This window comes from Takifugu flavidus, chromosome 5 (assembly GCF_003711565.1).
Source record: "Takifugu flavidus isolate HTHZ2018 chromosome 5, ASM371156v2, whole genome shotgun sequence".
Taxonomy (NCBI): Eukaryota; Metazoa; Chordata; class Actinopteri; order Tetraodontiformes; family Tetraodontidae; genus Takifugu; species Takifugu flavidus.
Window position 1 is genome coordinate 8,506,898 of NC_079524.1, and position 11,162 is coordinate 8,518,059.

The following is an 11,162-nucleotide window of genomic DNA, read 5'->3' on the forward strand; positions in this document are numbered from 1 at the left end:
AGACTGGCTTAGACAAACATTGGTTGGTGCGACTACTCATGTTGGGAGTAATTCTTTTCCTCCACTCTTTGACTGTGCTGCCTATCCATATGTCTGTAACCTTCAGAAGCAGCTCACCAGTGACATTTAAAAAAAACAACCCCTCTCCACAAACCCTTAACTGTTGGATACAAGAATGATAGCACTCATTCACATCTCACCCACCTTTAGAAGAGCTTTGGCACATCACCAATTGCACCCCCTGGTGGTAAACGAAGAAAACGTCCGAACAATTGGGCCCCATTTACATAAAGTTCTGCACAGACAAGACCATCTGCAGACATCTGAGTGCGATTCTTAAACTACATATTTACAGTTCAGAAACACTTGAGAATAGCACATGTTTATTTTTGTATAAATACATATAAAATATAATAAACATTTCATATCACAAATTCACAACTGTAACACTTGGTGCAAGTAACAAAACTGAAAAATACAAAACGACTATTTTCTTTAGACAGGCTTTGAATTAAAGAGTGACCCCTTCCCTTTGTAAACGCTGATCCTGTGTTCTCACTCACACCACAAAGAACATAATGTTACAGTCACTTAAAGGTCATTATAACATAAAAACTACTCCAGATGACATCAGCTGACAGACACAGCCTGATTCCAATCATCAACACCCCTTTACCCATAGCTGCAACACAAATAGTTACCTTAAAAATAGGCAACTATTTTTAGACAGGCTAAATGATCAATTAGTGTAATAACTTTGGTCTCAGAAGTAGCTTAAGTCCATCTGTTCTGGATCCTACAAGAACAACAGTAGGCCATCACGCCTCTTCTCTGGCATTGTGGTTGTACCAAAGCGTCATAGGAAACTTAGTCAGGAACATAAATTGACTGCTGTAAAAACTTGATCTGTGTTCCAAGTCATCAAGAAGTGGGCATGCGTGTGCAAGCAAAAGCAACAGACACCCTTTCTGCTTTCAAACGACTTGAAGCTGTGACGTCTAAAACATTTCATCAACTCAGAAGAGTCAAAGCAGACCTATATAAATGGCTTTTCTTTCAGTGCGTGATAAAAATTGAAATATACAAAACTAAGCTGTAGGAGAGTGAAAGACTTTCAAAGCTTCACAGATCAGAACTATAATTCTGAGATAATTTAAAGACGGTCTATTGCAAATAGTCCAAACTGGCGCCGAGCCAGTCTGAGGTTTTGTTCTGTGATGAGCCACGCCTTGCTTCACTCATCCTTTTCATGATTGGCATTCCCATTAATAACTCCATTGGTGTGGTGTGCCCACATCTGGGCCTGAAGCACTTTAGGAAGCCTCTTCCCCTTGGTGTAAGCGTGGTACCAGAAGTTCATGAAGAGGAAAAGGAAGATCAAACCGTAGAGGCCAATGATGTAGATGAAGATGGGAAACTGATAGGGGCAATCCTTTATGAAGAAATACTGGGAGATGTGGGTGGTCACCAGCATGAACTGGATCTGAATAAAACAGAAAACAAAGTCACACTACAGAAATTTAACACAGACACCCATCTCTGTGAGAGGAGATATTCATACCAGCTGAATGGTGGTGAGGTACTTTTTCCACCACAAGTACTTCTGGTAGTTGGGGCCCATGGCAGACAACCCATAGTAAGTGTACATGATAACATGGACCACACAGTTTAGCAAAGCATGGAACGTCCCCATCCCACCTGGAACAATGAGTTTGTTAGAGTCCAGTCACAAGAAACAATTCAATCTGATGTCAGAAAACGTCAAGAAGTTTAACCTGGTGCAAATCGAACTCCAAACCACCAGGTGAAAGGCATTATTGAGTGATGGTAGACATGAAGAAATGTCACCTGGCTACTTTTCTTCCTCAGCACAAAGAAGACCTGATTGGAAGAAGGGGGAAGATGCATGAATACAAATTTTTAATGATAAAAACAAAAAAAATAGAATGATGACTGCAACTTACTGTGTCCAGCATTTCAATGAACTTTGAGAAATAGTAAATCCAGCAGGTTGCTGCCATCTACAGGAGAATATGACAAGTGCAGATAAGACAGACTTCATGTATGTGCAAAGCATGAATTTACAATACATGCTGGGGCAGATGTGAGGGAGACATACCCTTAAAGCCTGAGGTGATTCAGAATAGTTGACCAGGTCACAGTGAAATGAGTAGCCAGTCCCCCATCCTGACATTATAAACTGAGAGGACAGTTGGATTAAAAAGTCTGAATGACTAATGTAGAATTTCAGGAAAATAAGATTGATTGTAGTCATTAACAGAAAACAGAGTACAAGAATGTAATAACCATAAATGTGCGCATTTCAATTATGGTAGATGTGGGAGAAAAAAAAACGAAAAAAAAGCAAACGCCTGCTGTGCACTGACTGACTCACTTCATAGATCATGTAGACTGACAGAGCCACCACACTGAAGTTGTAGAAGATGAGGACTCCTTTCAGGTCCAAAGGTTTACGGTTCTCCATTATCCGAGGACCAAGTGATGTCACAAAGTAAATGTATATTGCGATGACGATCGTTTGTGGGAGTGGAGATGACATGAGGAACCAGCTCTCTGTCCGAGAGTCTGCACACAGAGCTGCAGGGTTAACGCCGAGGACACGACAGACATGCCAACCTCTCATAAACGCTAAAACTCACCAGCATTTTGGATGAACTCATCATAAATGAGGGCAGCGGAGGACTTAATGTGGTCAAACTCCATTTTCAGGCAGAATCCTGTAGAAAAGATAGAAATGGACTTAATTGTAGTAAGAAACTGGCATTAAAAGCAGTTTAGCGTCACTCACGAGTGGAAAATGAGCTCGATTAAAACTGGGTAGCTCATTAAACACACCCAGAAATGAGTCTTCGGGATAAGTGCACAGACCTGCTTTCTAAACACGTTTCCATTTACATCTTGCGCAAGTTAACCTTATTACTACAAGACACATTTTCTTTGATCACCACAATTTCCGGTGAGGCAAGTTTCAAAATTACCAGATCAACAGGTTTAAAAAAAAAAAAAAAAAAAAAAAATCACTCCAGGCAAATACCTAAAAGTGGGAATACTGAAACATAGATTTAACAAAAAAATAAAAATAAAAACCACACCAAACGCACCTTTGTTACTTTTGAAAAACCAAACATGTGGATGAATCATGAAATGAAAACGCATCAGCTTCATTGCTGTCGCGGTCATTTACAATAATCCTATACGACAGGTTTCAAGGTGTGTCTACAAGAATGCAGAACGATCCTAATCAAGGTACGGCCATGGGTGAACATGGAATTCGGTAGTTCCAACTGGGATCTCCAGTTCTGGGATCTCAAGCGTGCCATGTGGACAACAAATCTTTAAATAAATATGGTCCCACCGCCTTGGGATATATAAACCTGTCAATGGCATCTCTCTTATGTGGCCCATCATCCGAAAACAGGTATTATCAATGTAAATGTCACTGTGAACATTAGTTGTAGACAATAACTAATTTTCCATGGATTTAGTCTCCCCCTTCATCCATTAGTATCAGGTATCCAGGTGAATCCTGCCCGGTGACGTACTTGACGGGGAACGGGTCTAACGTCCAGCGCGAGCAAACCCTGCAGGGCAGGAAATGATGTAGTCGCAATCACGGGCGCGTTTCACCATCACCGAAACTTCTACGTTTTTCCCCCGACGGTGACCTAACTAAAACCCGTTACATATCGCAAAGTCAAATGACTTACCTTCAACGCTGCTGCAGTCTCAAACGGTCCTCGCTCTGTATCCAAATTCTTGGCTCGCCTACAACTGGAGCGCAGGTGTACCCACTTAGACCCGGCGGCCACGCGCTTCTACTGCGCGCGCTCCACGCTCCTTATGGGTCCTTCACCTGGGCGTGGCCTCAAGCTTTCTCAGACGCCGATTGGCCAGTTTCCGTTTCAACGCAGCTTCATTGTTAAGCGATGTCTCATCGAAAGATTTTGCAACACACGGAAGTTGGTTTCAGGTCCACTCGCCTAAAACTAGCGCAGTTGTGGACAAGCTCTCACCCAAAACCGCCAGTTTATCAGAGATTCATTAAAGGACGACATAGTGCTTTATTATGATTTAAGGGACAGCTTCATTCCCTATAGTATTCCCAAGAATTATTAGAATATTCTTTAGAATTCAGGTCAGAGATCATTAAAGAAAAATGGATGATGGTAGTGGTGATTTTGGTCGTTTGCTTGTGCGAAATGTGGAAAACTAAAGGGTTTCAGTGCCACTCCCTGGAGCTGCTGCTGGTTTCAGACTATGCTAACAGCCAAACTTGCTAAACAAATCAATGCAAAGTATTCTGCAGTTGATGACAACAGAACAGTGCTTATTGTTCGTTGCCCACATAAAGAACTGGGTGTTCACACCGGTTTGGTTTAGGATTATGGGCAGTGTCTTTTAAACTGAGGTGCAGTCGCATAAACAAAAAAGATGATGACAGAACTGCAACATCTTACAAAGCTCAGATCTGAGCTCTGTAATGTTTTTTATTGGGGGGGGGGGGGGGGGGGGGGGGGGAATCTGACACAGCAAAACGATGTGTCTGAGAATTAATAATAAATATTTATTCTCAATATTTTTATCAGTAAAAAAACCATCAATTTTCTTAATGTCATGTCAGTTTTGATGTCTATTTTTTGCATGCAGACATGGGCATACAAATACCAATACCATATTATCATACATAAAAAACAAACAATTGTTTGCATTTATAAGGCCACCATTTTTGCCTGAAAAGAACTTAAACTCCATCACATAATTATCTTAACCATAGCTGTCTTTGCAGCCATTGTTATTAAGTTAAATATAGATGGTTGGTTGGTCATTTATATGATGGCACTCCTGTGTGTGTTCAGATATTCAAAACAGCAGCATCACGATCAATCTTCATCACTGCTCCATGCGTCCTGAAAGGCAGGATTTACCGAAGATGGTCCTTGAACACCCTGTAAGGACAAGACAGGCTGAATTAACACATCCTTTGATGGAAACATCATCGCAACCATATATAGAACACAGGAAATTTGTTTTGGCGACAGGTTACACCTGCAGCTTGGTGTTCGAAAAATTTGGGCAGGAACGTTAGACTTGACTGGCAGCCACCTGTAGCATCAAAAGCACATCTAGAGTGCAGAAAAGTCACAACCCTGTGAAACGAATGTAGCGCTACGTGCAAGAAACCACTGTCATAGTTCAGATTCCAAAGATGACGCTGCCAGGTTATGCTCTAAAGTCTGTCATGAATGCATAGTCATTAAAAACTCTCTAACATAGAATACAGGCACCTGGCTCTAAATTCTCTCTCTAAAATCTCTCATTTTGTTTCCAACCTTATTTACGCAGTTTGATTCTTCTTCCTCGTCTGGGTCTCGAAGGACAGGAACCCATGCCAAAATGTTACAGTCTTTCCCTCCAGTATACAGCTCCTGCACACAGAAAGAACACTGGAGCTAACCACTCCTTCGCATCCATGTCCCGGCACTTGAAGGTGTGCTGCTTCAGCAAACCTCTTTAATGCCATTGCAGTGACATCAGTGCTAGAAGAAAACAAAGGCTAACAAGCAAGATGGTGGCCAAGAGAAATATAGTTAATGAGCTCTGAACTTTCCACATGCCGCAGAACTCCTGGGACATTCTGTTACCATCACGAGACAGATCGGTGACTTTACAGCCAAAAAGGTCGTCTACTGACAGGCTGCTCTGCATTCTTATATTGCATGTAAGCAAATTGGACACCGGATGACATATTGCCCAATAGAAAGGGCTTGACTTCCGATGAGTGAGGCATAACTCTGATACAGTATTTGATCTGATTAAAGGCATGATGTTAGACAATACACATAAAACTACAAGTCAAATCAAGATTATAAATGTGTTATTTTACAGTTCTGTTTCTCAGTGACTTTCTCAAAATCTAATCTGGATAAAGAAGACAATAAACTAACAGATCTAAAGTTAAATCAAGTTGATTTAACAGTGCAATACAAGGAAAGGCGCTCTGTTTCTATTGAGAAATCAATTCATCTGACTACCGTTGGAGTCGAGTTGCTCAGAATAAGTTAAAAAAAGAGAGAATACAGCTGCAGAAACTGTTTGGAACTCACCTGGTAGTCTGGGTGGAACTCACAGCAGTCGACATTGTTGTAGTGACCCCTAAGCATGGTAATCAGCTCGCCGGTGTGGAGGGCATACATGGCGACGGAGCTTCCGCAGGGCACAAACACAAACTCCGGGCTGCAGCCTCGCGACACTGTGAACTGTAGCCTTTTACGACTCTCGTTGCAGACCTTCCCATAATTTACCTAAGGAAAAAACAATGTCAGCGAGTTGAAATGTGAAAAAATAAATTGCACTGGCTATTGAATTCACCTAATTAAATCATAGAAATCTCATTAAATGATTGCTGAAATAATGTAACGAATCAATAAATCAAAGTTAATATGAAATCAAATAAAGCCCTTTTCCTCCTGTATAGTAATTTTGTATTAATGGTTGTTAAAAAAAGACAATACAGAAGGAGTAAAGGCTCTCACCAGTGTGTTTTCCCCAGTGGCGCCATTCCATAATCTCATACGATCATCAGTTCCAGTAGTGAGGAGGTAAAGACCATCACTAGTGAAGCACAGTCCATTCACTCTGCCGTTGTGAGCCGTGTTCACTAATTAAATAGAGGTCAAACTATGACAGGGGTTTTCCATCTTTTGGTATGGTTTTCTTTACTGAACCCAGTAAAAAAGACTCATTGATAGTCAGACCTCCACGGCACATTAGACAATGTAATATAGTTGGGGTTTGATTACAGTTATCTAAGAAAAAAGACAATGTATGCAAATGGTTTTGATCTGAAAAACTAAAGTTCCTTGATAGTTAAATTACTCCTTTTTTTTCAAAGCATTAAACATAGCTTGCCCCTTGCAACAGGTTGTGTAGTTTGCATATTCTCAAGCTAATATAAAAAGAGTTAAAGGGACAGTAAATTGAGATTAAATATATAAACCAAGGATTAAGCAAGACAAAAGGAGGAACAAAGGAAATAGGAGGAACATTTGAAACCATCTGTACCTGTTTCAGAGGCAGCTTTTGTTTTGTCTCCATTGTGCTGGTCCAAAGTTAGGAGACTACTGGAAGCCCGACGCACATCCCACACTTTAACTTTGCTGTCTGCACTTAGAAGGAAGGAATCAATTATTTACACAAACACGGAGTAATGTAGAGAAAACTCCGCAAAATGGTCTTTTAGACACGTGTTTGGATTTATAGACAAGCTTCATGTACGACAGTGTCTAAGCCACTGTTTGTTTTTGAAACTGAGTTTTCTTTGGGGAATTAACATGCTGCTCCATAATAGAATAACTGAGAGATTCTCCATGTCACTTGTTTTCAAAATCACTTACACTCCACTGAGACAGCAGCACTCTGATCCCAAATGGTTAATTAGCATGTCCGATGTAGCATAAAGCAGGTGGTGACCGTGTCTACCATATGCTATCCTGACAAGGCTAGCAGTTAGCCTGCAATGTGTTGGCAGTTTGGGTTGTGATGTGGCCACATGTGTCAAAACAGGTTGGACAAGAACAATAAGGAAGAAACAAAACTGAAATAAACAAATCTTTGATATGGCAGTGAGGCTAAAACACGTGATTTCAGTGAGGGAATCGGGCCCTTACCTGGCAGTGGCTAAGATGTGCTCATATCTGGGCGACCACCGCACAGACAGGACCTCTGCTCTGTGACCTAAATGGGAGAGTTATTGTTTATTATATCTGTGCATTCAAAAATGGCTGCACAAGTGTTTGCATTTGATCCACTGACCCTGTAGAATATGAATCTTTGATCCTGATCTTAAGTCGCACAGCTGGATTTTAGGGTTTTTGGTGCCAACTGCAAAGCACAGACAGTCACTTGAGAGACACATTTATTATTTTATAAAATTACATTTAAAAGACAGGAAATTTGATTTCTACTGCTCAATTCAGATTAAACTGGACAGACAAACATGGATTGTCCATATTGCATAGAAAAGTGAAATAAATGAAGTTACAATAAAACAGAATAGAATTTGCATGAGCGAAACAGATACCCAGGCATTCTTGTGCCTGTCCCAAGGCTGTAGCTCTTCAACAGGCTACTGCGAGAAACTTGAAAACCTACAACATACCTAGCATATAACGTATTGCATTACCTCACAAGAATTCCAAGGTGGACGTATGTGTTAATAGATCAGTGAGATGTGTTGCTGGATGCCTAATAACTTTATGTTAGGCTTTGTCATAGGCTTAATTGTTCCACTCTGATTTTAATTGTTCCACCCTGGACATGGTGGGCATTTTTGAAAAAACTGTGGTAATAGACAAATCTCAGTGTTATTCACTATACAATTCAGCTTACCAGAGTATAGGCATGGGACAGGAGCGAGAAACCAGAACACAAGTATTAAAAAATGAATATTAATAAATGAAAGGTGCTTTTGAGGAAAGTATCCCTTTAAAAGTTCTACCTAAGTAAATGCTGCAGGGTGAATTCTAACTAGTTTGACAAGAATCCTTACCAACTAAGGGCAAAGCAAGAAGCTGTGATTGTCTCTTGTGCGGAAAACAGGCGTGTCAGTGATAATGTAAGTGTGTGAGAGTGTGACAGAAAGAACTCAGAGAGCAAACACTCATCAGGAGCAAGTTACCTGCTGATCCTGTCTAGTGACATAGTGATGGGGCCCTGATACCATGTCTGCTTGTTTGTTTTCTTTGTATTCATAGAAATCTGTCCATCAACCTAAACGGAAGTGTAACCTGCTTCTGTCGTCCCCAGTAACATGCTGCTTTTTAACCCAGGGGCAAAAACTAGTTAAAAATAGTTTGAGGTAGTCTGCAATGTACTCGATAAATATATGTCTATGAAGCTTGCACCACATGACCAAACTCTCGGGAACTCTAGCTGAATTCTCACACTCTCAAACACACACACACACACACACACACACACACACACACACACACACACCCACCTGCAATGAGAGTGTGCTTCTTGGCGATGGGTGACAAGTGGTGGCTGTAGACATTCCCCTCAAACTCAAAGACCTCCGCAGGCTGAAAAAATAAAAACCGCACAAATGATGCAAAAAAAGATGTTATTCTGCAGTGTCCATTAATGTTTGTATACTGCCCTAGTGACTATAACTAGAGTCTACTCCAAACAAGATTATGTTTTAAATATTTGAAATATGTTTGAATCTGAATGAGTAGAAATAAAAGTAAGCAGGTTATGATGTAATTTTTTTTACTGTCATAAAAGGCTTTCTGTCACTACACAAGAGAACCAACATGGACGCAGACAAAAGGCTCACAGACATACTGATGGGGCTAGTTTGCATAAAAATTACATATACACAAATACATTATGGGTGCTCAGCAATGCAATTTACATAATAAAGTGGCAGAATTATTCGAGGGTGTTCATGTACAGCACAGCAATTAATTGGCTTCTCTTCCTTTGCCTTCTTTGACCTACACAAGTAGTCTTGGTTCCAGTGAAACTTTAGTCAAGGTAAGGGCCTGCCATAGAAGGCTGAGTGTCATAGAAAAATGGATCACAAAAAAAAGAAATTGACATAGGTATATAAAGTAAATGAGGGGACATATATAAATATTGGGACATCTTTGGTACCTTCAGTGTTTCAGTATCCCAGACCTTCATTGTCTTGTCAAAAGAACTGGATACAAACATCCCAGTATCATATGGATACCACTGGACTGTCTCAACACTGAATTTGTGCACATGCCGACTGGATCTAAATGGAAAAGTCAAAATCACAAATTAGTTGCAACCATAATAGAACATTATAAGGACATGCTTTCATTCTTGTCTAATCTGTGGTCTTCCACCATTATAGTAAGATTCACCTACAAAACTGAATAACGTGCTGAAGCCGCAAAGGTGAATGAAATCAGAATGGGATACTGCCTTATTTACCTTCATTGCCTTAAATTCTGTGTGGATCTGAATAATATACCTGCATTCACAGTAATCTAAACCCATAAAAGACAGAATAATCATTTTACAGGCTATTAAACTTGTGTAAATATACAGTAGTTTTGGTCCATAAAAACCAGGGAAGCTGGAGACCCAGTCCTCAAGAGCTGCACTCCAACCGGGTTTTTGGCCCTACCGGGGAGACAACAGTTTCTCCTGGGTGTCTTTGGTGGGAGGACAAAACCCGGGCGGTTTACTACCTTCAAGGACTGGGTTCCGAAACCCCTGCCTTAAAAGACCTGATTCATTGTGATACCTCGAGAAACGACTGCCCTCTCCTGGAAACTAATGAAGTAACGCTCACCTGCCTACTGTGCAAACAGCCTTGCAGGTGTACTGTTGACTACCACTGAAATTCTCCAGGTCATAGACGACGATCACTCCATCTGCTCCACCGGACAGCATGCTAAACAACACAAAAGAGCGTTTTTCAACGAATAATCGTACAGTCAAACACAATGGACTTACTATCTGCCTTCTATTGTTTCGATGTCAAGGGTGTTGATGCCATTTCCATGGATTCTGTCCACATCCCTGTCATGGTTCAACTTCAAATTGAGGACCCTTGAAGACATATAATATAGAATGCACCTTAATATATGTTCTATTACAATCTAAACCTTTTGTAGAAAGTTAGAAAATTCTATCCTGTGACAAACCAAGACGCAGACATTCTATATTGGATCTCACCTTCTCGTCGACTCTGCGCGCCTCAGTCGCAAGGGATCATCCAAACCAGCTCGTCTTGCTGTTAAAAAGGCTAACATTTTTCAAGGGTCAAAACACATCTTAGATTCAACAGCAGGATCCTTGTTTTTGTGTAACCCGTTAGCTAACCCTTTTCGGCTAACATACTACCTACATTGAAATAAGTATAAGCATTGTGAGATAGCTTTGAATGACGCATACAATTTAATCCAAAGTTCAATTATAAATTAATACAGGTTTAACATTTAAATCGAGTTTCTCATTTTGTTACATGGCTTATTTTTCTAGCAATTTCGATAAGGCAAACTCTCACAGCCACCATATTGGGTTGTGACGTCAAACCAGTAACGAAAGCCGTGATTGGCTGCTGACTTATTGCCGCCCAATCATCAACTCGTATATTAAAT

General features: G+C 40.6%; 2 protein-coding genes across 4 annotated transcripts; both read right to left on the bottom strand.

Moving 5' to 3' along the window:
- Positions 1-366: 366 nt before the first annotated feature.
- elovl7a (ELOVL fatty acid elongase 7a) lies at positions 367-3,999 on the bottom strand. Of its 2 annotated transcripts, none has more exons than XM_057033587.1 (8): positions 3,729-3,999; positions 2,661-2,738; positions 2,396-2,586; positions 2,120-2,200; positions 1,965-2,021; positions 1,776-1,881; positions 1,562-1,698; positions 367-1,483 (listed from the first exon to the last, which is right to left on the bottom strand). In XM_057033587.1, exons 2-8 carry the CDS (start codon positions 2,722-2,724, stop codon positions 1,235-1,237), a joined length of 885 nt encoding a protein of 294 aa, XP_056889567.1. In that variant the 5' UTR covers positions 2,725-2,738; positions 3,729-3,999; the 3' UTR covers positions 367-1,234. The 2 variants fall into 2 exon arrangements, with proteins under 2 accessions (XP_056889567.1, XP_056889566.1); XM_057033586.1 differs by lacking the exon at positions 3,729-3,999 and adding an exon at positions 3,123-3,633.
- Positions 4,000-4,561: 562 nt separating this feature from the next.
- ercc8 (excision repair cross-complementation group 8) lies at positions 4,562-11,096 on the bottom strand. 2 transcript variants are annotated; one of them, XM_057033584.1, is made up of 12 exons: positions 10,738-11,096; positions 10,516-10,611; positions 10,352-10,453; positions 9,682-9,805; positions 9,023-9,104; positions 7,834-7,902; positions 7,689-7,755; positions 7,084-7,187; positions 6,555-6,679; positions 6,126-6,323; positions 5,352-5,447; positions 4,562-4,967 (listed from the first exon to the last, which is right to left on the bottom strand). In XM_057033584.1, the coding sequence occupies exons 1-12, from the start codon at positions 10,812-10,814 to the stop codon at positions 4,902-4,904; spliced, it is 1,206 nt and encodes a 401-aa protein (XP_056889564.1). In that variant the 5' UTR covers positions 10,815-11,096; the 3' UTR covers positions 4,562-4,901. The 2 variants fall into 2 exon arrangements, with proteins under 2 accessions (XP_056889564.1, XP_056889565.1); XM_057033585.1 differs by lacking the exons at positions 7,689-7,755; positions 7,834-7,902 and having other exon boundaries at positions 7,084-7,182.
- Positions 11,097-11,162: the final 66 nt, after the last annotated feature.

Excerpts from the sequence above, each read along its gene's own strand:
- elovl7a (XM_057033586.1), bottom strand. The coding sequence starts at position 3,201 with ATGACCGCGACAGCAATGAAGCTGATGCGTTTTCATTTCATGATTCAT. Across the intron at positions 2,587-2,660 it reads TGAGTTCATCCAAAATGCTG|ACTCTCGGACAGAGAGCTGG; the intron begins GTGAGTTTTAGC and ends CTCTGTGTGCAG. Across the intron at positions 1,882-1,964 it reads TCATTGAAATGCTGGACACA|GTCTTCTTTGTGCTGAGGAA; the intron begins GTAAGTTGCAGT and ends TCTTCCAATCAG.
- ercc8 (XM_057033584.1), bottom strand. The coding sequence starts at position 10,814 with ATGTTAGCCTTTTTAACAGCAAGACGAGCTGGTTTGGATGATCCCTTG. Across the intron at positions 6,680-7,083 it reads AAAAGCTGCCTCTGAAACAG|TGAACACGGCTCACAACGGC; the intron begins GTACAGATGGTT and ends CTATTTAATTAG. Across the intron at positions 4,968-5,351 it reads AATCAAACTGCGTAAATAAG|GGTGTTCAAGGACCATCTTC; the intron begins GTTGGAAACAAA and ends TTGTCCTTACAG.